The following is a 26,117-nucleotide window of genomic DNA, read 5'->3' on the forward strand; positions in this document are numbered from 1 at the left end:
AAACATTCAATGAGGTAGCCGCAACTGCTTCACTGGGCAGGGAATTCCACAGATTCTCAATCCTATGTGTGAAGAAGTTCCTCCTCAACTCAGTCCCAAATCTGCTCCCCCTTATTCTGAGGCCATGCCCCCTAGTTCTAGTCTCACCTCCCAGTGGAAACAACCTCCCTGCTTTTATCTATTCCCTTCATAAGCTTATATGCAGCCAGCATAATCCGGACATACTCTCTTCCATCTTCTTCTATCAGGAAAATGATGCAAAAGTTTGATTTGATTTGATTGATTTATTATTGTCACATTTATTAACATACAGTGAAAAGTATTGTTTCTTTCACGCTATACAAACAAAGCATACCGTTCATGGAGAAGAAAATGAGAGAGTGCAGAATGTAGCATTACAGTCATGGCTAGGATGTAGAGAAAGATCAACTTAATACAAGGTAAGTCCATTCAAAAGTCTGACAGCAGCAGGGAAGAAGCTGTTCTTGAGTCGGTTGGTATATGACCACAGACTTTTATATATTTTTCCCGACGGAAGAAGGTGGAAGAGAAAATGTCTGGGGTGCGTGAGGTCCTTAATTATGCTGGCTGCTTTTCCAAGGCAGCGGGAAGTGTAGACAGAGTCAATGGATGGGAGGGTGGTTTGCGTGATGGATTGGGCTACATTCATGACCTTTTGTAGTTCTTTGCGGTCTTGGGCAGAGCAGGAGCCATACCAAGCTGTGATACAACCAGAAAGAGAATGCTTTCTATGGTGCATCTGTAAAAGTTGGTGAGAGTCTGTTCCAAAGTCTGAGGTCACGTACCAATTGTGGTGGACCTCAGTTGTGCCTTTGTCCTATATGGGCCACCGTTGTGTGTGCTTGTCATACCTGGACACATCCCCTTCCAGTTTGGTTCCTCCCCTCGGCACCTAGTATAAAGGTGGCTGTCTCCTCCCCCTTGTTCAGTCCAGGTTGGTTATTTGTTGGGATCTGCTCCTGATTCTGTTGTGAATAAAAGCCTACACTTATATTGGCATATCGGTAGTCTTTCGCCTTATTGATAGCGCATCACCAATCAACTCAAGAACAGTTTCTTCCCTTCTGGACCTACCATATATTAAGTTGATCTTTCTCTATACCCTAGCTATGACTGTAACACTATATTTTGTACTCTCTCATTTCCTTCTCTATGAATGGTATGCTTTGTCTGTATAGCACGCAAGAAACAATACTTTTTACTGTATACTAATACATGTGACAATAATAAATCAAATCAAATCAAAAGGGTGAAGGGAGAGAAACTAAAAAAAAATGCGGGGTCAGGGCTATGACAAGGAGGTAAGTTTGGCCCGGTAGGCTACTGGAAGAGAGAGAAGGACAGCTTCTTCCCTGTTGCCATCAGACTCTTGAATGGACCTACCTCTCATTAAGTTGATCTTTCTCTACGTCCTAGCTATGACCGTAACTCTACATTCTGCACTCTCTCGTTTCCATCTCTATGAACGGTATGCTTTGTCGGCATAGAGTGCAAGAAACAATATTTTTCACTGTGTACACCAATACATGTGACACTAATAAATCAAATCAAATCAAAATCAAGGAAGGGGCAGAGGCAGATGATTGAATAGTCTTGATCTTAGTCACATGGACTTTTGTGAGTTCTTTGCATCAAGTTTTGGATGTGAGAGTGGAGGAGACAGGGGAGAGGGATTTAAGAAGAGGGTTTGCACTGGAGATCTTATTGAATGGTGGAGTGAAGCAGGCTCAAGGTGGTGGTGAGGCCTCCAACCTCTCCTGATTTTTTATGCTCTCCAATGTACTCGTTCTGAATAAGGGACAGGAAAAAATAAGTTTTTATTTAGACATTTTTGTTAAAGTTGAAAAGATATAATGAAATATTGTTGCAGAACAAAAAGATAGGCAGAGACATATGAATTCCTGTTGAGCAGTTTATTAAAAATGAATTATTAATGTTGCGTTCAAACTAATATATTTGTTCAGACCCTTTCCCCTCTATTATCCTGTCAGGTTGTGACTGGATGTGCACGAGAGGCTACGTGCGCTAAAATGTATTTATAGTTTTGTAATATTTAATCAGCCAAAAAGTCACAAACCCTTTTTACTTGCTGAGAATGGGAGGTGAAAGTTGAAGGCCCATACTTGCAGTGGATTACAAGGTGGTGAAGGGTAAAAAATAGGAGAATCAAACACACCCTGTGTGTGTGTGCGTGTGTGTTTGTGTATGTGTGGTTAATCTGGATCTTGAGTGACATTTTTTGAGACACCCAAGCATTGAAAGCTTGATGAAAAACGTACACAGATTGCTTTTTCTCAACTCCATTGGGCGGCACAGTGGCTCAGTGGTTAGCACTGCTGCCTCACAGCGCCAGGGACCCGGGTTCAATTCCAGCCTCGGGTGACTGTGTGAAGTTTGCACATTCTCCCTGTGTCTGCATGGGTTTCCTCCGGGTGCTCTGGTTTCCTCTCACAATCCAAAGACGTGCAGATTAGGTGGATTGGCCATGCTAAATTGCCCCTTAATGTCAGGGAGATTAGTGAGGTAACTACATGGGATTAGACCCTGGAAAGCGCTGGCAGAGGAGGTGGTGGAGGCAGGCACATTAGCAGCATTTAAGAGTCATCTGAATGGGTACATGAATAAGGAGGGAATGGAGGTATATGGACCGAGTAAGAACAGAAGGTTTTTCTTTAGTTAGGGCATCATGATCAGCATGGGCTTGGAAGGCCGAAGGGCCTGTTCCTGTGCTGTACTTTTCTTTGTTCTTTCTTTGTTCTTGTTGTTTGTTCATATCTGCTTCACCAACTCGGTTTAAAATTTTCAATACTTCAGTCAGATCACCCCTTAACCTTTCATACTCAAGTGAATACAAGCCAGGTTGATACAACCTGTCCTCATAATTTAAACCTTGAAGCCCCTGGACAGATGTGGTGAATCTGCTGCACATTCTTCCAAGGCCAGTATACCCTTCCTGAGGTGCGGTGCCCAAAACTGAATGCCGTACAGCAGATAGGGTCTGATCAAAGCTCAACAGAAATATAGACGCAGCCTCAGAATATGAGGCTGGACATTTGAGACTCAGACTCGGGAGAATTTCTTCAGTGGTGAATCTTTGGATTTCTCTACCTCAGAGAGCAGGGGGGGGGTTAGTCACTGAGTATGTTCAAAGCAGAAATCAGTGGACTTCTAGATATCAGTGACATCAAGGGATATGGTAATAGCGCAGGAGGATGGCGTTGAGCGAGAAGATCAGCCATGATCTACTTGAATGGTGTAGCAGGCTCAAGGGGCTGAATGGCCTACTCCAGCTCCTGTGATCCTAAATGAGGAATGGCGTCCTCTCCTGTGTTAAAGACTAATGCTCCACCATCCTTGCCTTGCCATCCTTTCCAGTGTTCCTTTTTGCTGTCTATCGATAAATGTTTAATACCCATAATAGGAGTTATTTAATCAATACTTGTATTTCTTGTTCTCACTTATTTTCAGCCTTCTCAGCTTACTGTCCTTTTATTTGTATTTTTCCAATGAATTTAAAAGAACTCTTCGAATCCTTAGGAACGCTCCTGTTAGAATAATGATCTTATTCCAGCACTGTGTACATTCACAAATGTAGTAAAACAGGATGAAGTGATTGCTCAATCTGCACGGAACTTGGTCTAACAATGACTGTGGTACGTTGCAACCTCTCCAGTCCAAGACTCCAATATCTGGAAACACCAGTTGTCTTCAGAATTTTCTCCAGGCCTCTCAACTCTCGGACTTGCGCTGCGCCATCCCTGAACCCACTTGATCGATACAGCAAGGGGCGGACACTGAGCCAAAAGTGCTCTTTAAGCTTCAAAAACACTTCTAGCGATGAGCGCCCAGCAGGCAGAATCACAGAATCACAGAATCCTGCAGTGCAGAAGAGGCCCTTCAGCCTATCGAGTTTGCACCAACGCATGAAAGGCCCTGACCTGTCCACCTAATCCCACTTGTCAGCACCTGGCCCATAGCCTTGAATGTTATGACGTGCCAAGTACTCATCCAGGTACTTTTTAAAGGATGTGAGGCAACCCGCCTCCACCACCCTCCCCAGGCAACGCATTCCAGACCGTCACCACCTTCTGAGTAAAAATGTTCTTCCTCAAATCCCCCCTAAATCTCCCACCCCTCACTTTTAATTTGCATCCCTTTGTAACTGACCCTTCAGCTAACGCCCGGAATGTTTGTACACTGACATGGCACAGATAGAGACAGGACGGCAAGTGACTGGCTGCTGTGTCCGGAGTGTTGGAAAAACTAGGAGGGCCGGGAAGAGTGGCAGCTTCAGATGTTTCTGTGTTTCTGCTCCCGTCCCACCTGTTATACAGGCTCCTTATCCTGTGCTGGTGGAATGCTTGAGGAACCCGGACTGCAAAGGAACATAGCTTTGGAGAGAGTGCAGAGGAGGTTTACCAGGATGTTGCCTGGTATGGAGGGGCTTAGTTATGAGGAGAGATTGGGTAAACTGGGGTTGTTCTCCCTGGAAAGACGGAGGATGAGGGGAGACTTAATAGAGGTGTATAAAATTATGAAAGGCATAGATAGGGTGAACGGTGGGAAACTTTTCCCCAGGTCGGTGGTGACGTTCACGAGGGGTCATAGGTTCAAGGTGAAGGGGGGGAGGTTTAACACAGATATCAGAAGGACATATTTTACACAGAGGGTGGTGGGGGCCTGGAATGTGCTGCCAGGCAAGGTGGTGGAGGCGAACACACTGGGAACGTTTAAGACTTATCTAGATAGCCATATGAACGGAGGGGGAATGGAGGGATACAAAAGAATGGTCTAGTTTGGACCAGGGAGCGGCACGGGCTTGGAGGGCCGAAGGGCCTGTTCCTGTGCTGTATTGTTCTTTGTTCTTTATAGTTTATTACATAATGTAAAGTAAAACCACTCCCATGGTGTACACACACTAGTCCATGCCTGGGACTACAGTTCAGCTGGCCCAGTCCTGGGCCTGCCTTATAAAAGGCATGGGTAATGAGCTCCCACTGGGCAGACCACTGCCCGTTACCAGTGGAATTCATACTCAACAAGCCCCACAGGGAGATCTATCAGTGATTCCCTTGAATCCCCGGGGGGGTTGTCACAGCTGGCTACCCTGCTTGGCAGGCACTGGCAGCCTGGCTAAAAGTGCAGGAGAGTGCTGTGCTCTGATATAAGTCCTTGAGTTTACTTGCTGTATGAGAGATGAGGTACCAATCAATCAAAAAGGATTTGGTAAAAACATGGTCGGTTCATTTATTCAGATTAGGCGTTTGAAAACAGTCTTACATGATTGTAAAGCTTGAACCACTTCAGAGTGTCTGCCCTGCTGTTAGTAGCAAAAGTGTAACTGAAATTGGAACACATACTTAAATAATTTCTCTTCTCGTTAGGTATATAGAGACATGCTTACACCCTTAAAGGTACACAGTAACAGAGAGGGATTAACAACAGTGTGAGGTGGTGGGAGATGATGCAGAAAGTATAGATTAAGGAAGAATTTGCAATAATGGAAAATTTCTTCAGATGTATATTATGAATGTTTTGGGATTTACAAGACTTAAGAACATTTTTGAAAGTGTATTTCTTAGTGATTGACAACACTAAATTTAATTGTAGTTTTTCTATGTTTCTATGCTTTTTCCCAGGGTGGAGATGGCTGCTACGAGAGGACACAGGTTTAGGGTGCTGGGGGGTAGGTACAGGGGAAATGTTCGGGGGAAGTTTTTCACACACACGGTGGTGGGCGAGTGGAATCGGCTGTCGTCAGTGGTGGTGGAGGCAAACTCAATAGGGTCTTTTAAGAGACTCCTGGATGAGTACATGGGACTTAATAGGATGGAGGGTTATAGGTAGGCCTAGAAGGTAGGGATATGTTCGGCACAACTTGTGGGGCCGAAGGGCCTGTTTTGTGCTGTAGTTTTTCTATGTTTCTATGTTTCTTTCTATGTTTCTAATTCTGGATCCTTTGTGCAGTAGTGCATTAGTCCATATTTTCAAATGAGTGGTTTTGAAAACATGACCTTTTGTGTTTTAACACGCCCGTAGAAAGCGGCACAGTGGCACAGTGGTTAGCACTGCTGCCTCACAGCACCAGGGACCTGGGTTTAATTCCGGTCTTGGGTGACTGTCGGTGTGGAGTTTGCACGTTCTTCCCGTGTTTGCGTGGGTTTCCTCCAGGTGCTGCAGGTTAGGTGGATTGGCCGTGCTAAATTGCCCCCTAATGTCACAGGGATTAGGAGGGTAAAAATGTAGGGTTACAGGGATAGGCCAGGGTGGGATTGTTGTCGGTGGGCTGAATGGACTCCTTGTGCACTGAAGATTCTATGATTTTGACGCTAGTTTTGGCATGTTTTATGTCTCAGGTACATATTTGTATCAATTCACACACTCGTGGTTAAACCTTCTATAATCCAGAAAATTCTGAAATTAAGAAATGCCTAGGACCCAAGCATTCTAGAATATAGAACCATAGAATACCTACAGTGCAGAAGGAGGCCATTGGGCCCATTGAATCTGGGCTGACTCTCTCACACAGTATTCAAACTAGGTCCACTCACTGCCCTATCCCCGTAACCCTGTGTATTTACCATGGCTAAACTCCCCCTAACACTATGAAGCAATGTAGCATGGCCAATCCACCAAACCTGCACATCTTTGGAGTGTGGGAGGAAACCGGAGCACCCGGCTGATCAGCCCGGCTGAGAGACTCATTGAGCAGCCCCGTGGAAACCAAGAGGGAGGCAAGAAAATTTCCATAATATGAGCAGAAAATGTCGGAGATATTTAGCAAGTCTGGCTGCAGGTCTGGATGGAGAATCAGATCTGCCACGATCTTATCAAGTAGCATAGCAGCCTCGCGGGGCCAAAATGGCCTACTCCTGGGTCTAGTTTCTTAGTTTATTTTTAATGGGACATGGCTACATTGCCCATCCCTAGTTGCCCTTGCAAAGGTGGTGGTGAGCAGCCTCCTTGAACTGCTGCAGTCCCTGAGGTGTAGGTACACCCACAGCACTGTTAGGGAGGGAGTTTCAGGTTTCAGTGTATGTGCATAGTGCAGCAAAAGCAGATGCCAGTCAAAAATTAAGTGAAAGGGAACTCAGTGGGAAATGGACACAGTGTGCAAGTGACGGAGGGTGATGCGGACTGCAGGATCACCATCGACAGAAAAAAGCATCACCACAAGCTTTTTTCAAGCCTTTGTGATTGGAGGGTGAAAGTTGAAGTCGCAGTCATTGGGCCCGATTTTACCATTTTGATTCTAAGTGCCAAACCTGGGCGTAGTACAGATCCGACCTCGAAATCCATTTTCCAGCGCGCCCATACGCTTTCAGCCAGCTCCAGTCCGATCCGCGCTGTGGGCGGGGCTTAGCGCTGCCAGAACGATCGGAGCTCTGAACTGCGCATGCGCAGTTCGAAAACAAATTGAAAAAGCGCGCCCGGGCGCTGGGCTGGAGCGTGCGGCTGTGGCGGTTTGTGCCTTCTTTACAGCTAAATGTTTCTGAAAGATTGCTTCCTGCTGTGTATCCTGTGTCCAGCGTACTCAGGAGGAACAATTCGAATAGAACATCAGTAGTTCGCTTTGGAAGGCAGGTCTATGCCAGGCTGTATCCTGTTTTGATGGGTCCACTATCAATATCTGATACAAGGAGCCTAAAAAAATTATTATGATGCCAGTCGATGTTTCCCTTCTGCCAGAAGCTGAAAGGAAAGCAAAAATGCGCAAACATGTTCCCAAAAGAGCTAGAATGAAAGAGGATCCGCGCCCGAATCGGGTGTCAGTAAAGTCGCGATTCGCTCGGACGCTGGTGCAGATCGCGATAAAGGCCTCATGCCCGATTTTACCGCGATTTCATGCCCATAAACGGGCGCAAATTGTTGGTAAAATCGGGCCCATTATCACTGGCAGTGCCTGTGATGGTTTGGCTGCAGATGAAGTAACGGCTGCAGTCCTGGGTTACTGTCTTCATGTCGAAGTAGATTTGAGCTGCACACCTGATGCAGCTCTCATAATGCTTTCAGATGGAGCGGCAATAGTGGGTGAGCACAGTGGTCCGGTGATCCAATCCCATTTTGTCTGACCACCCAACTTGATTGCCAAACACCGCCCCTCCCCTTCCCACCCCACCCCACCCGTACACTCTGCCTCCCATTGTTCACATTTTGTGGACCTTTACATACTTTGTTACCTCCAGAAGCTGTGGACGAAAGATGGGTGGCATGGTGGCTAACACTTCTTCCTCACAAGTGCCAGGGACCCGGTCTGAATTCCAGCCTTGGGTGACTGTGTGGAGTTTGTCCATTCTCCCCATATCTGCATGGGTTTCCTCCGGGTGCTCCAATTTCCTCCCACACTCCAAAGATATGCAGGTTAGGGGGATTGGCCATGCTAAATTGCCCCTTAGTGTCCCAAGATATGTATCATAGAATCCCATTGTATTAGAATCGTAGAATCCCTACAGTGCAGAAGGAGGCCATTCGGCCCATCGAGTCTGCACCGACCACAATCCCACCCAAGCCCTATCCCCATAACCCCATGCATTTACCCTAGCTAGTTCCCCTGATACTAAGGGGCAATTTAATCCACCTAACCCACACATCTTTGGACTGTGGGAGGAAACCGGAGCACCTGGAGAAAACTCATGCAGACACGGGGAGAATGTGCAAACTCCGCACAGACAGTGACCCAAGCCAGGAATCGAACCCGGGTCCCTGGCACTGTAAGGCAGCAGTGCTAACCACTGTGCCACCGTGCTGCCCGTGTGTAGGTTAGATGGATTAGCCATTTGTAACAATTTCAACCAGGTAGTTGAGGTTGGCCTGCTTGAATATGAACTTGCTGATTAAGGGTCAAATTGATGGGCCAATCAGGGAGTACCATGCTCTGTACCTAAACAGGAGTGTCAGTTCCTCTGGAACTCCAGATGCAGACTGAGAACACTCTGAATAGTGTTGTTGAATCTTGTACTAAAGGGACTTTGGGTGAAGGGACTTCCGCCTCCCAGGACTTATTACACCATAGTAAATGTGTGGGGTTACAGGGGTATGGTGGGGGAGAGGATGTTTGAGCCTCTCGGTTGTAGTTCAGTAAAGGAGACACGAGTTCAGCTTCTTCATGAACTACCTTTATTTCTTTGATCCAACTCCACATACAATTCTCCTTCAACACCCAGTGCCACCTGTAGCCCTTTATATATCAGTGACATCTACTGAATAATTGACATCAAATTAGGACTTAATTGGAAGGTCTGTTAACCCATTCCTAACAGAGGGCCTAGGTAAGACATTCTGTCAGAGAGTTGGTGCAGATTCGATGGGCAGAATGGTCTCCTTCTACACTGTAGCAGTTCTATGATAACCGAAACGCAGCAGTCGATCTTCCTCTGACCTTTAGGAATACTCATTGCTAGATGTTAATGTTGCCCAGCGAGTCTGGTCACCTATTACATGGATTTATTGATGAATGAGTCTAAATCTGGCGTTGCAGCTTGGGGAATGGCGGGGACATAACTTAACCTTCATTTCACTTCTGAATCCTCCCGTGCCATTGATTTCACCTGTCAGAACTTGCGCCTTGGAGATTGTGTGCAGATTTTGAGCAGTACGGTAGCTGGTCCCCATTCAATCTTGCCTTCCATTTCATTGCCATTGATTGAGCAGCAAGCTCCCTGCAAATCCCTACCCTACTCCAAAACCAAAATATTCCACCATTGGATCAAAATGCAGCATTGCTTCACAGAGCAATGCGATAGCAGCACTATTCAAACCCAGAATACCTAGGGCAATAAATCAAAATGACTGAGTAGAATTTTCACACTGCAACAGGGTTAGGAATAAGGTGGATACTCATCCATCATGCATAATGCTCCATGCACTAGGAACGCTTTACATACCATTTTCGGCATTATTTTCAGCATTCACTTTGTCTCATTATTTTCGAATGCACTTCAATGGCCCCGGTTTACAAGACGTGTTGGAAAGGTGTTTTCGACATTGCCCCTTTTAGGAGCATTAAAAACAGGGGTAAACCATTGAGCCCTTCAGGCCATCCACTAGTGACATGGTTCACGGCCCTGGCCTGCCACCCAGGCAGGCACCATACTTATCGTACCGGGAAGGAACGTGACAGAGCAGAACACTGGTGTGTAGAAACAATGCTCTTGCTACCTGCCTCGCTCCAGAGAAGCCGCGCGGCACTTAGCAGTGCGGCTGTTAGGGATTGCTCTGGCCCGCTGCATGCTGCATAACCTCACCATGGTGAGGGCACAGCCCCTGCCACCAGCTGTACAACAGCAGAAGGAGGGCAAGGGTTCAAAGAGGCAAGCGCGAAGAATGTTTCTGCCAGTGAATGATTTTCCCGACTGCAATACAGAAAACCCCCCAAAAAAGAGTAAAAACAGGGAAATAAGAATACGGAATTGTTATGGGGCTGTCATAAGGATTTTCTTATTTTATTTAAAACTATCGTTCCCCTCAAGTAGCCAGCCAAAGTCGCAGTGTGGTTTCAAGAGGAATTTATTAAAAGAAGACTAGCTATCGGACTCAGAATGAAGTCATTCAGACTATTCAGAGTGAAAATTTCAGAAATACATGAACAATTATCGTCCAAATTTGGTTACAAGTATTTAGCATATACCATTAAAAGTCTGGGATTTCCCTATCCACTCACATTCATTGGTTAAGGTTACATCATCTATAAGTACAGTTCTTAAAACCAATCGCAAGAACCTTACACTTGCTTAATTATAATATCCAATCCAAGCATGAGGTTTTTCTTGCATCGATTGGCTATTGTTTTCAACTATCTTCAAACATCCCAGCTGTGTCTGAATGAATCAACTCCCTTTTCCAAAGCCTGTTTTAAAATCCTTTCCCAGCATAGTATCTTTCTCCTTTTCTTATCTGTAGGTTAGATGGCTGGAACTAGCTGCTTAATATCCAACCTTTAAACATTGTGTAGGCTATTGTGATGTGTTTCTGTTAACTCTCTGACTGGACACAGTTATTAATATGGATACTATTTTCCTCCATAATTATTCGTGTGGGTATTATTCCCACTCAGGTCCAAATAGGTCTTCAATACCTTAAAATGGAACACTGGTAAAACCTGGGAAACAAGAGTGTTGATCCGAACTTTTTTTTCCCCCTACTGGGAGTTCAACCGCAATTCCTCATCCAACAACAACCCAATAGCTTACCTTCCTCCAATGACCTCAGTGAGGCCCATGAAGTTGGCCTCTTGGAGTGTGAGCTCCCTGATTGATGTAATGATTGCCTGCCCAAGAAGGGAGTCTCACATGTGTATACATTGAGGAGTGTCAGGGCTACTGACACTCTGGATTCTGACTTTATAACTGACGTGCTCTTAGGAGTGGGATTGAGTTTGTAAATAAGGGGAATCTGGTGAAGGAACTCCGGCCTCTGAGGAGTTATTTCACTTCCCTCTGTCATTGATCTTCGCAGCGTCCATTTGATCAGAATGCCAAAATAAAAGCCACCACAAAATAAGCATTCCAAACCAGATTTGTAAACCATGCCAGTTTGCATACAAATTTCACCTCAACCCCCATTTTGCGTTGCCTTAATGTCTGACTTCAAATGTGCTTCTTACTATCCCAATGGCCATAGAGTTAGAGAGCAATACAGCACAGAAACAGGCCCTTCGGCCCAATTGGTCCATGCCCTGGTGCTGACCCAGCTAGTCCCAATTGCCTGCGTTTGGCCTATATCCCTCTAATCCTTTCCCATCCATGTACTTATCCAAACGCTTTTTAAATTCTTCTTTTCTGACTCATTGTTTGCCGAGAGGCCGACTGCTGCATGGCTGGTGGGAGGCTGTGGGATTTCAGTGGTCAAGACTGCTGGAAACCCCGTGAGACAACCTGGAGCAGTGCCGGAAGGCTCGGCCGCAGACTGTGCCATCTTTGTACGGGCAGCAGCAGCAATCTGGGCTGGCTGACAGACAGCGGCAGGGGCACTGGCAGAGCGGTGGGGGCATTACCCTGGGACTCTGGATTGCTCGTCCAGTGACAATACCACTGCGTCACCGCCTCCCCCTGAGCTGGCCTTAGAAAAATCTGAGCTTCCGTTGCAGCACTGAGGCTTCTGTTATAGCTTTGAGGGAGGTACAAACAGCAGGCATCAGGCATGGCATCATGGTTGAGTGTGCAAGTGCACTAAGTGAGCCTGCCACCACATTACAGCTGAAAATAATGAGCTCCAAGCTCCACGTAAAGCCTTGTGTCAAGTTTCTGTCAGACCTCTCCGTGCTCCTTGACAGTGACAGCAGGCGTTTTGGTAGGAATTCATAAGCCAGCAAAGTGCAAGGCTTGAACTCCATCTCTGGCGAGCTGGCAACTACACTATCCCTACCCTGCTCCTGCCCCCGTCCTGGCAGCAGTTCACTCATGCCCAATATTTCACCACACGCAGATCTGGCCTCTGAGCTGCGTGCCAGTATCTGAGCTGCTGGCCGCAAACATATAAGGAAATTATAGTGTTTTATCTTCATCACTGCCTTCCTGTCCTTCCAAACATTGTCGTTTCTGGATATCAGAGAATCCCCACAGTGCAGAAAGAGGCCATTCAGCCCCTCGAGTCAGCACCGACAACAATCCTACCCAGGGCCTCGCCCCGTAACCCCACATATTTGCCCCACTAATCCCACTAACCTTCACATCCCAGTACACTAAGGGGCAATTTAGCATGTGCACCTAACCCGCATATCTTTGGACTGTGGGAGAAAATTGGAGCACCCGGAGGAAACCCACGCAGACATGGGGAGAATGTGCAGACAGTGACCCAAGCCGGGAATAGGACACAGGCCTCTTAAGTGAGAAAGGCACAAGGTCAGGTTGGGATGCAGGGAAGAGGGTGGAAGCAAGACTGCTTGAATACAACATTTGCAAATCTGTGGAATGAGGGGGAGGTGGAATATGAAGAGGAGGATTAAGAATGAGGATGCCGTCATCTTCAGCGGTTTCAGTCATGTTGCTGGTCCTGTCCTCAGCAAGGTGCCACTCCTGTGATGGCTCACAGGGAGAGTGAGGACTCTGCAGCCATCCCTATCCCCTACAGGTCACTTCCTGCTGTCTCCACATATGCAAGAGAAAGGAAAGTGTGTGAGTGAGTCTTCTACAATCTTTCTGGATGATGTGACGGTTATCATAGAATCATAGCATCCCTACAGTGCACAAGGAGGCCACTCGGCCCATCAAGTCTGCACTGACCACAATCCCATCCAGGCCCTATCCTCATAACCCCACGTATTAACCCTGCTAATCACCCTAACCAACAGATCTTTGGACATTAGGGACTATTTAGCATGGCCGATCCATCTAACCTGCACATCTTTGGATTGTGGGAGGAAACCGGACAACCCAGAGGAAACGCACACGGAGACGGGGAGAAAGTGCAAACTGCGCGCAGGCAGTCACCCAAGGCCGGAATTGAACCTGGATCCCTGGTGCTGTGAGGCAGCAGTGCTAACCACTGTGCCACCGTGGTTGGATAACTGAGAATATGTCCAAGCTATGAGCTGTGGGTCTGAGGCTTGCAGTAGCATCTGATGGTGAGGTGATGCAATAAATGTTTTGTACAAATCATGATTGATAGAGATTGTTGGTGAGTGAGTGATGGGTGATGTGCTGTATTGAACAGTGTTAGGCTAGTAGTGCAGTTTGTGGGATAGGGCCTAAGAAGATGACTTCTTAAAAATTCTTTTACTCCGCTCTTAAAGTTACAAAGCTAATGCTCAAAGTGGACCAGGCAAACCCAAATCCATTCCGTGCCTGCTCCAAAAAACAAAATTCAAATTAAATCCAATTTATGGTCCCACAAGGGAGACAAACAGGAAACAAGCTGGCAAGATCAGGCAGTGCATCCCGTCTTGGGCTTGCACTGATGCTTGATCTCAGCCAAAAGCCCGAGAAGCGATTTGGAGACGCTTCCAAAAAACAGAAAATGCTGGAAAATCTCAGCAGGTCTGACAGCATCTGTGGAGAAAGAATAGAGCCAACGTTTCGAGTCTGGATGACCCTTTGTCAGAGAAGATGTGTACACTGACTTGACTCGGAGCATGATTTTATGGCCTCGCTTGGGCAAAACTGGAAATTCCCGCCTGATGTCAACGGAGATTTCCTAGAATCCCTACAGTGCAGAAGAAGACCATTCAGCCCATCGAGCCTGTACCGACAACAATCCCACCCAGGCCCTATTCCCATAACCCCATACATTTACCCTGCTAATCCCCTGATACTGGGGTCAATTTAGCATGGCTAATCCACCTAACCCACACATCTTTTTCCTTGTTGTTCCGTGCTGATTCCACGGCAGGCGAGGTGATAGAGTCCTGGCCCTTGAGTGTGATCATTGCAGCACTGAATCCAGGCCCCCAGGCCTGGGCTCCCACTCCAGAATATGCCACTCCTTTAAGTGGTGCTGGCTGGCTTCAGCACTGTTAGCCTCACACAAGCCCAGGACCTCCTGTGGAAGCCTGCAGCCACTCAGCAGAATATTTAGTGCTGGCTGCATGCAGTAATCGTGTATGTTACCAGGGCGAAGTCCAGTCCATCATTCAAACCAGCCTCCCATCCATTGACTCTGTCTACACTTCCCGCTGCCTCGGAAAAGCAGCCAGCATAATCAAGGATGCCACGCACCCCGGACATTCTCTCTTCCGTCTTCTTCTGTCGGGAAAAAGATACAAAAGTCTGAGGTCACGTACCAACCGACTCAAGAACAGCTCCTTCCCTGCTGCTGTCAGACTTTTGAATGGACCTACCTTGCACTAAGTTGATCTTTCTCTACACCCCAGCTATGACTAACACTACATTCTGCACTCTCTTGTTTCCTTCTCTATGAACGATACGCTTTGTCTGTATAGCGTGCAAGAAACAATACTTTTCACTGTATACTGATACATGTGACAATGATAAATCAAATCAAGGAAGCAGGGAATTAGCATGCTGTCTGCTTGGGAACCCATGATGTGGAGATGCCGGTGTTGGACTGGGATAAACACAGTAAGAAGTCTCACAACACCAGGTTAAAGTCCAACAGGTTTATTTTTTTTTTAATATACTTTTCCAATTCAATCAAATCAAATCCAATTCAGAGTCTCAACAAGTTGAGACATTTCAGATCCAGGCTGACAAGACAGGGCGAGCGACCAAACCACCCTGTCTTGGGCCTGATCTACATGAGCCAAGCTGATTGGAGAAGGAGGAGGTTCCTCCTCCAAGACTTGAGCTCATTTGCATCTTAGCCAAAAGGCCGAGATGCCGCTTTTAAAAATTGCTTCATATGAAACATATGAAGCCTCAGCGCAACCCAATGACCTCGACCAAGTGCGGCCGACAATGGGGTGCCGACCATACACTTGATAGCACAAGCTTTTGGAGTGTCGCTCCTTCTTCAGGTGAAGAAGGTCTTCTCACCCGAAGAAGGAGTGACACTCCGAAAGCTTGTGCTACCAAATATACCTGTTGGACTTTAACCTGGTGTTGTGAGACTTCTTACTGTGCTTGGGAAGCAACAGGAACGGGTTTAATATTCATTGCAATCCTTACGCCCATTTTTTGCAATCAAATTTTAGCTGCAATGGGTTTTCAGAAGCAGATGGAGGTCAGTTTTTTAAAAGGTTAACAGCACCGACTCACCCTCATTGCTTGACTGAGTCTCCCTGGGAATCTGAGCTTTTGTTAAATATGTTGATTGTGTGTGGTGTCTTGTTCTTTTGAAGACACTGATACGTGTCTCTCCAGAGAGATGTGCATCACGTGTTCCTTATGTTTGCCCTGTAGTACACAATATGACACTTTTACAGATAGTCTTCTAGAGATAAATTTTTAATGGGAAGAACCTTTCTCCTTTTTGTGTCTCTAATGCCCTATATTCTTTGGCCAGATGCAAGTTACAGTGACAATGTGTCAGCTCTGTGTTTTAAACTGACTGACCAGATGTGAGCAGGCTTAAAAGAAGATGTCTTCATTACCAGAGCCCTTTAACAAATGTATTTATTGACAGAACCTACTGCTATTTTTGTGAACTTATTATAGTTTGAACCAACGCAAAGTGGTTTCAACTTTACATAAGCTCACACTGTGTTGTGGCACTTAAGTGTATCATTTGACGTGCACTTATGGGAAAAGATCTCACCTCCAGCATGTGTTAGTGAAGCCAAGTTTAAAATGTTCCCCAGGTTTTGTGCTTTTTAATAGACTACAGCTAGGTTGGCGGATTGTAGAGATCTTTGAAACTTTAATTGAGTTACGATCTTCCTCGTGACTTGGTGACAGCACTCTCGCCTCTGAGTCAGAAGGTTATCCGTTCAAAAACACACAGCGGAGAATTGAGCATGTAATTTGGACTGACGCTGTCAGGGACACTGCACTGTCTCTGAGATGTTAAACCGAGGCCTTCTTGGGGGAAGGGATATAGGAGAATGACAATTAATACCCATGTCCTTAGCTTGAGACACTGAAACCCTGTTCCATCTGATCGTTTCATAGAATCATAGAAACCCTACAGTGCAGAAGGAGGCCATTCGGCCCATCGAGTCTGCACCGACCACAATCCCACCCACATATTTTACCCACTAATCCCTCTAACCTACGCATCCCAGGACTCTAAGGGGCAATTTTTAACCTGGCCAATCAACCTAACCCGCACATCTTTGGACTGTGGGAGGAAACCGGAGCACCCGGAGGAAACCCACGCAGACACGAGGAGAATGTGCAAACTCCACACAGACAGTGACCCGAGCTGGGAATCGAACCCGGGACCCTGGAGCTGTGAAGCAGCAGTGCTAACCACTGTGCTACCGTGTTCTGAGTTTTGAGGGAATGTTAGAAGATCCAATGTCGCTATTCAAAAATCAAGAGGTATCCCAAATAGTATTCCGCAGCCAACCAGTGCAGCAGGAGAAAACAGATGAATGACCATTTCTCTGTCATGTTACAGTCTTTGGCAACATTTACCTACTTAAAAAAATATTCACAACCTCAGAATATTACAAAGAATCCTACAGCCAATGAAGTACTTTTGAAATGTAGCCACTGTTGTAATGTATGGAACTCAGCAGCTAATTTGCACACAGCAAGCTCCCACAAAGAGCAACCCTGACCAAATAATTTCTTTGGGGGATGTTGGTTAAGGGATCATAGAATCATAGAATCTACAGTGCAGAAGGAGGCCATTTGGCCCGTCGAGCCTGCACCAACAACAATCCCACCCAGCTCCTATCCCCATAACCACACATATTTATCTTCCTAGTCCCCCTGACACGAAGTGGCAATTTATCATGGTCAATCAACCTAGCCCGCACATCTTTGGAGTGTGGGAGGAAACCAGAGCACCCGGAGGAAACCCACGCAGACACTGGGAAAATGTGCAAACTCCACACAGACAGTGACCCAAGGCCGGAATCAAACCTGGGTCCCTGGCACTGTGAGGCAGCAGTGCTAACCACTGTGCCACCATGAATATTGGCCAGGAACCCCTCAACTCTCCTTTGAAATAGTGCCATGGGATCTCTTGCTTCCATCTGAATGGGCAGATTGAGCCTTGATTTTGACATCTCACCTGAACGACCGCACCTCTGACTATGCAGCACTCTCTCAGTCACTCTGTGGAAGTTGAACTCACAACCAATGTGATTCAGAGGATGGAGAGCTGCCAGCTCAACCACGGCTAACATAATGAGAGTCATGGCACTTCGAAAGTCATCGATTGAATTAAATATTTTGACATAGATAAACACAGGTAATTTATTGTTAGAAAACATGAAGTAAGGTGGTTCTGTCAACAAGCATGCAAGTATTCAAGTCTGAGGCTGGTATTTAGGACAAAGAGGCCGAAATTCTCCAGTCTTGTTCACCCCACTGTCACTGCCACTGCCAGGCAGAATGAAGAACATGGCGATCAACCAAATCGCCCTTCTTGCAGCGGGACTGGAAAAGCCCAACCACGGGCGAGGGCGGAGAAGTACGGCCAGTTAATACCCAAATTCAACTGTACTCGCACTAGTTGGGGAGCTAATAAATGAATGATATTCTGTGAATATAATTAACATTGATAGTGAGAACACATTCTAAAGCAACTGTATGGGGTGGATGTTGAAGGTGTTATGAATTGCTGGTCATGTTCGGGTTCATTCTTCTGCCTTCATGTTCTTGGCAGTGATTGATAAGTTATCCAATGAGTCGTTCGGCTTGCTGTACTGTGTTATGGGTCAGTGTTTGAAATCTAATTCCAGTCTTGTCTCTTTCAGGTGATTCTGATCCTTACAAAGTTGTACGACTACAATCTCGGGAGCGTCACAGAGAGCTCACTATGGAGGTAAGTGGATACGAAAGGGCAGACACGCGGCAAGCTGGTTAATTCAGCAGGGAGCGAGCATTCATTACTCAATCTAGTGTGAAATATTAAGGAGACAGAGACAGCTTGTGGTTATCCTGATGCATTAAGAAGAGCAACTTCTCGTGTCTCTCAATTGCAACTAGCGTCTCAGGGCTGAATTAATGAGAATCTAATAGCGCGGAGGTTGTCACTGAGAAAATATTTCTCACATCCATTGATATTAAAACTGTGAGCTACGCCGCTACAGAGCACCATAAAATATATCGATTAAAATCGTTCTCTATGATGGTTTACAGCAGGAAATATTTTGTTGAGTTGTCTTTTTGAAAATAGTTAATTAGCATCACTGACAAAGCCAGTGATTATACACATAGTTGTGTGACACAGATTTCTGTCCATTCTGTATGTCGGGTAATGTGTCACCCAACTGGTGGAGTTCTCCCTTGAAAGTCTGAAGGGAACAAAGATGCTGGCAGCTGACTAGGCCAGAATTTCACTGCCTTGCCTGCCCCAGAATTGGGGCGGGCGAGGCTTGCAGAACTCCGTTGGCCTCGGGCGGAATCTTACGAGCCTCGGGCGGGCGAGGCGGTAAAACGCTGGCAATAATTTTCTTCAACGAGTGTCTCTCAAAACACAAATTCTTCCAGAATGTTCTTAGTCCTTGAAGATGAACCATTTTCTGTGACTAAAGCGTTTGCGATGTTACAGAAGGTGTAGTAAGGCAATGGTCTTGGCATTGCTTTACCTTGCAAAGCACAACGCAAATGTTGGTAGACACTTGGAGCCCCTTGAATTTGGAGGGGGGGTGACGAGGAGGGGGGTGGGGTGCGGGTGTGGGTTGGTGCATGCAGTGGCCCAAAGGCCACTGCACAAAGGATTTTTTTTTCACATCCGCGTTGGACAGATCAGAGACTGTACATCAAATTCTGATTTAAGGCATACTTACAAAAATCTAGATTTAACATCATATTCTTTCAGTGCACCTTTTAAACCAGGCATTTGCAGACTCCCAAGGCTAACTATGGGACTGGATGTCATGTACTGAGTGAAGCAGTGATATTATTCCGTGCCTCGCACCTCATGACTATACATCACTTTTATCTTGATCGCATTACACCTAGCTTGTTAATTAAATGTTTATTGCATTGTTAAGTTTAGGGATAAGCAGCTGGAGGCTATTCATAGATTAAATGTCTTGAGCCTATATAGAGACTATTTTTGTGGCCTTGAGGGGTAGGTGTTCCATACAGATTGTCCAAGGTTGCCGCCCCTGTTTCATTACCTGAGGGTGCTGCTGCTGCTCAGATTCTATTTACCCTTCAGTCCCACCTTCCTGATCTTTGTGCAATGATAGAGGGCACGGGCAGAGTGGAGGACCTCCTCGTTAGCCTGTTCCTGCATGGGCCTGGCCAAGGTGATCATTAACAGGTCCAGGCAGCGGGTGTTTGAGGGGGTTGTATGACCTGCTTCTCATTTGCGGCTACGTTCATGACTGACTACCCTTCGAGAGGGCGCTAGCAATGTCCGCCTGTGTGCTTGACGCCTTTCATGATTGGTGGACACCACAGAGGCTAGAGTTGCAGTACCCCTTTAAGGGGTTGCTAATTAGTTAATTTAGTCATTTGCTTTAGTTCACTTAAAAGAGTATGAAAATGGACTGGGGCGGCTGGAGTGCATCATTTCCCCCCAAATAATATTTTAATACAATTTGTTAAACTTGCTTTAAAGGTTTATTTTTGATCCAATTCCCCTTTAAGGGATGGTTAAATTGTTCGTTTGATTCTCAAAAACGGGAATTTTGGGATGTTGTATTGGGAGGCAGGAGGCAGAGATTTGGAATGCTTCATCCTGTAAAAGGAACTTTCAAGAAAAGGAATTGCATCTCCTTTCAAATTTCATCGTCTGGCTTGGAATCCAGTTCTCAAAACCTCAAGCCTTCTTCCCAATGCAGTACATTGCTTATGTCCTTTCTTCATGTGTTTGGCAATGTTCTCATCAAGAATTTAGTGGAGGTTAAAGGTGGCCTTGAAGAATAATTATACTGTGAGAACAAATGCAAGTATAAGTTCATGGCAGACAAGGATAGGATTGCCACACAGTGTATACTATATAGTTCAACCTGTATAGACAGTGCTATGCTTAAACAGAATGGGATTCTGGTCCAATCATTGTTGGAACAATCATAAGACAGAACATTCAAGACCTGGAAGAGAAACAGTGGAGATTCTAGAAGCGAGTTCCCAGTGACCCTCAATTAAGATTGGAGAACTTCGAGGTTCATGAGCCTTGAAAAGAGAAAACCGAGAGCGGGGACTACAGAGCAGTATAAGGTACTCATTTTATATCAAGGCACACCTTGACAAGTCAAAGAGATATTCAGTAAACTGGTGAAAGGTCAATTTTGGTTGGATGTCTGGAAGAGTTGGTTCATGCAGAGTGTGTTATGCTTTTGTTTTTGTGTTATGGCTTTGTTTTCGCCTTGGAAAGGGTCCAGAGGAGGTTCACAAGAATGAAGAGCTTGTCATATGAGGAACGGTTGAGGACTCTGGGTCTGTACTCATTGGACTTTAGAAGGATGAAGGGGGATCTTATTGAAACTTACAGGATACTGCGAGGCCTGGATAGAGTGGATGTGGAGAGAATATTTCCACTAGTAGGAAAAACTAGAACCAGAGGGCACAACCTCAGGCTAAAGGACGATCCTTTAAAACAGAGATGAGAAAGAATTTCTTCAGCCAGAGAGTGGTGGAACTCTTTGCCGCAAAAGGCTGTGGAGGTAAGGTCATTGAGTGTCTTTAAGTCAGAGATAGATAGGTTCTTGATTAGTAAGGGGATCAGGGGTTATGGGGAAAAGGCAGGAGAATGGAGATGAGCAAAATATCAGCCATGATTGAATGGTGGAGCAGACTCGATGGGCCGAGTGGCCTAATTCTGCTCCTATGTCTTATGGTCTCAAATCAATCAACTAAGCTGAATTCAATGGCTTATTTTACTTGTGGGGGAAGGATGGGAGGGTGGGGTGATGTGTGGGGGTGCACTGGCTTACCAGGAATCGCCAGAGGACTTGCACGTTCTCCCCATGTCGGTGTGGTTTCCCTCTGGGTGCTCTGGTTTACCCCCTTGGTCCAAAGCTGTGCAGGTTAGGTGGATTGACCATGTTAACTTGTCCTTCAGTGTCCAAAAATGTGTAGGTTAGGTAGATTGGCCATGGTAAATGCACAAAGTTATGGAGATAAGGTGAGGGCATGGACGGTATGCGCTTTCAGGGAGTCAGTGCAAACTTGATGGACCAAATGTCATCTTTCTGCATTGTGGGGATTCTATGATTCTACGTTAGGGGAAATAAATGGATTTAGTAAAAGTTAGAATGAGAGCACATGCGAGACAAATGCTTATACCCCATAAACCTTACATACCCAGAGGATCTGTGATCAGCAGAACTCTCCAGCAAGACCCTTATTGTTTATTGTTAGAAGCGCAGGCATTGAGTCAGAGCAGATTAAGTGCAGCCCCTGGAAAGATAGGGAAAGACAGATAGTCCCTTGCTGGGAGGAGATAACCTTGCTTCATGTAAAAGGTTTAATAATTAACCTATATGTAGATAAGATTTGAAATTAAATAATGTTTTGTGTAGGTGAGTAATAGGCCGGAATTTTACCGCCTCCCCTACACCAGAATCAGGGCGGGCGAGGCTCGCAGAACGGCATTCTCCATTGGCCTCGGGCAGGATCTTACGAGCCTCGGGCGGGCGAGGTCATAAAATACCGGCAGTCGTGTATAAATATGGTGGAGATCTTGGCAGAGTGTTGTTTCAGGGGTCTCTCTGAGATAGTGCTTTCCCTGCATGATTGAATAAACAATTGTACCTGTACCCGGGTCTCCTGTGGTTAGTTCGTATAAGTCCTCTACAGCACTCATAAAGCACAATGTGGATTCATAGAATAGAAATCATAGAAACCCTACAGCACAGAAAGAGGCCATTCGGCCCATCGAGTCTGCACCGACCACAATCCCACCCAGGCCCTACCCCCATATCCACCCACTAATCCCTCTAACCTATACATCTTAGGACACTGAGGGCAATTTTATCATGGCCAATCAACCTAACCCGCACATCTTTGGACTGTGGGAGGAAACCGGAGCACCCGGAGGAAACCCACGCAGACACAAGGAGAATGTGCAAACTCCACACAGACAGTGACCCAAGCCGGGAATCGAACCCAGGTCCCTGGAGCTGTGAAGCAGCAGTGCTAACCACTGTGCTACCGTGCCACCTCATGGCGAGATTGTCATCATCGCATTTGTTATTCCCACAGACTAGCACTTCAAGCACTGGCATCTTTGTTACTAATGCCCAATAAAAATTGCTTTCTGATGTGGTCACACTGTTTGTCTTTGGGAATTCATTCTGTCCTTTGGAAGAGGTCGATGAGATTGACCGAGATATTGGATGAAACATTGTTCCTTGCTGTCTCCGCTAGCTCCAATGGCAGGAGCAATGCAAGGTGATTCAGCATTCGCACATAATTAAAACAGATTAGATTATGTATGAAACCAAAAGAGAAAACGCTGGAAAATCTCAGCAGGTCTGGTAGCATCTGTGAGGAGAGAAAAGAGCTGACGTTTCGAGTCCAGATGATCCATTGTCAAAGGGTCATCTGGATTCGAAGCGTCAGCCCTTTTCTCTCCTTACAGATGCTCCTGGACATGATGAGATTTTCCAGCATTTTCTCTTTTGGTTTCAGATTCCAGCATCAGCAGTAATTGTCTTTAGTTTAGATTATGTATGATTTTCTTTCTAAATTAGGTGTCAGTATCACAGTGAGAGGTAAAACACAACAGTAACTCTGTTTGACAAACCAATGAAGAAGGTTCACCAACACATTTCCATTCCTGTATCCCCAAGCTGAGTGAAGCTTATTGCATATTTTATAAGAGAATCGCATCAAGAGAGTAACATTTATTTTACCCGTAAACGTTAGAAAGTGGCTATGGCATTTGTGCGGGAGAGCAAGAAAATACAAGAAAACATGAAATTCATGGCAATTGTTTGAGTCTGTGTTCACAGAACTTCTCAAATTGTGTGACACGTTCTACACTGTCCAGTTGGGGCACAGTAGGGAGCCCGACTCACCATCTGCCAGTATTTCCTATCCATTATCCGATCTGCTGTCTCTTACTCAATTCAATTCTCTTCATGTTTTACCAAGTGCTCCCCTGATCTCCCACCTGTTTCCCAATTTGCCAACTCCTGCCTTAGTCCAGATCTGGTGAGACCCTGTGAACATAAGAACATAAGAGCTAGGAGCAGGAGGAGGCCATCTGGCCCCTCGAGCCTGCTCTGCCATTCAATAAGATCATGGCTGATCTTTTCGTGGACTCAGCTCCACTCACCATAACCCTTAATTATTTTACTGTTCAAAAATGTATCTATCTTTGTCTTAAAAACATTCAATGAGGTAGCCTCAACTGCTTCATTGGGCAGGGAATTCCACAGATTCACAAACCTTTGGGTGAAGAAGTTCCTCCTCAATTCTGCTCCCTCTTATTTTGAGGCCATGCCCCCTGGTTCTAGTTTCACCCGCCAGTGGAAACAACCTCCCTGCTTCTATATTATCTATTCCCTCCATAATTTTATATGTTTCTAGAAGTTACACCCTCATTCTTCTGAATGCCAATGAGTATAGTCCCGGTCTACACAGTCTGTCCTCATAAGCCAATCCTCTCAACTTGGAATCAACCGAATAAATCTCCTCTGCACCCCCTCCAGTGCCAGTACATCCTTTCCCAAGTAAGGAGACCAAAACTGTACCTGGTGGTCTGGCACTGTTTTCTCTAAAAGGGGAGTGGGGGGAAGTAGGAGCAGACGGCTGGAGAAATAATAGAGAGGAGAGAGAAATGGAAGGGAGCCGAGTAAAAATGAAATTGTTTGAGAAGCCACTGTGTCATCAGAATATTGAGTTAAGAGCAGGTTACAAGTTTTGATCAATGAATTTGCGTACATTTGCCCAGTGTTGAGATTATAATGAAATTCTTTCTATGTTGTTGCTGTATAGACACCACATGTCAGGGCGTATTTATGAGTTCCTCATGCTTAATCTCGACTGAAAGTAGTTGTTCACACTTCCTGAACACAATTATTGCTGTTCTCACCTTCTCATGTCTCCAACTGGGGTATGTACTTCATGACAGTAACATTGCAAGATTCACACATTCAGCTATTTTACCAGAAGCATTTCCTGGAACTGATTCAATCCTATTTACACAGTTTAGATGCCATTAACTTTTGTAAATACTCTTCAACTTTTGTCTCAGTTTAACTGATGGAAGTAAAATTCCACTGCTTGCCATTTGTGGTGACCTTGCAACAGTTTTGCGTTACCACAGAAATTGGCTTTGAGAGTGAGCCAATGGGGGAATTCTTCATAAATACTTTCACGATATTTCCAGCAAAACTCACAGCCTTTGGTTTCCCATGGAGGAGTGAGAAAGAGTTACATTGATAAAGTCCTCTTCACAGCCTCGGGAGATTCCAAAGCATTAACGGAAGATTACTTTTGTAGTGTAACCACCGCGGTGAAAGTTATAGCAACTAGTGCGCAAATAGCAAAATCCCACACAGAAAAAAATAAATGAATAACTTTTTGGTCGTGTTATTTGAAGGGGAATGTCACTAGCAGACCCTCCTTTCTCTTCGACTAATGGCACAGAATTTTACATGTCACCTAAACAGGCCAATGGGGCTTTGGTTTAAAGTCTGGCTTGAAGGTCATTAGCACTGTTAAGGCCGTACATTCTGCAAGCTTGGATTGTGTGGGGACCTTGGAGTGGAGAGTTCTGCCACTTGAGCCAAACGGATATAAATGAAAATGTAGGAGGTGTTTAGTTCACCTTTCCTTTGAGATCTGAGGTCTCCCTATCCATTGCTTAGAACATAGAAGAGTACAGCATGGGAACAGGCACAATGTTGTGCCGAACATGATGTCAAATTGAACTAATCCCTTCTGCCTACCCTTGCTCCATATTCCTCTCTACCATGTGTATTTATGTGCTTAACTAAAAGCTCCTTAAATGCCCCTATTGTATCTGCCTCCACCACCATCCGTTCCAGACACTTACCACCCTCTGTGTAAAAAACTTAACCCTCACACCTCCTTTGGACTTTCCCCCTCTCACCTTAAGTGCATGCTCCCGAGTATTATACATTTCAACTCTGGGAAGACAATTCTGACTGTCAACCCTATCTATGCTTCTTGAATGACTCCAGAGTCTCAGAGGGACTACAGCCGGGATTTACCATTCCCATTCGCAGCCGGTATGTTCGGCAGTGTAACTGGAATGTATCATGGGAAGGCTCTGGACATGTTTCCTGGGCCTAAACCCAGGATATGATCGTCCCCTCCCCCCGTTCATGGCGAGCTGTGCTTCCTGCTGTCCAGCCTCAGGGACATCGTTATAATACATTTGCATCTCATTATAGTGCCCACACGATGGAGTCATTGCCCCCCTATGTCAAGTTTAAATCCCATGGCAGAATGCTTTCTGAACAGCACGATTCACAGCTGTCATTGAAAGATGGGCGGCCTGGACTTCGAGGGGAACTCAGAGTTGAATGCACAGAACCTAGCACAGCGCTCACGAGGATCCCAATACAAGGAAGCGACTTCATGGACTCAGGGTGGTGTGGGGGATTCATAGGCAAGTCTTTGCAGCGGCTCTTTTGTGGGTGGCTTGTGATGTTGGGG

At 45.7% G+C, this 26,117-nt stretch overlaps 1 protein-coding gene across 1 annotated transcript in view; it reads left to right on the top strand.

The window, feature by feature from the left end:
• The window catches only part of LOC144500847 (VPS10 domain-containing receptor SorCS1-like), an 868,860-nt gene that overhangs the window by 45,279 nt on the left and 797,464 nt on the right, over positions 1 to 26,117 (top strand). The window contains exon 2 of the mRNA XM_078224322.1: positions 18,284 to 18,351. Within this exon, the coding sequence (XP_078080448.1) occupies positions 18,284 to 18,351 (68 nt within the window). The remainder of the gene's footprint in view (positions 1 to 18,283; positions 18,352 to 26,117) is intronic.

The sequence above is a fragment of the Mustelus asterias genome, chromosome 11 (genome assembly GCF_964213995.1).
Source record: "Mustelus asterias chromosome 11, sMusAst1.hap1.1, whole genome shotgun sequence".
Taxonomy (NCBI): Eukaryota; Metazoa; Chordata; class Chondrichthyes; order Carcharhiniformes; family Triakidae; genus Mustelus; species Mustelus asterias.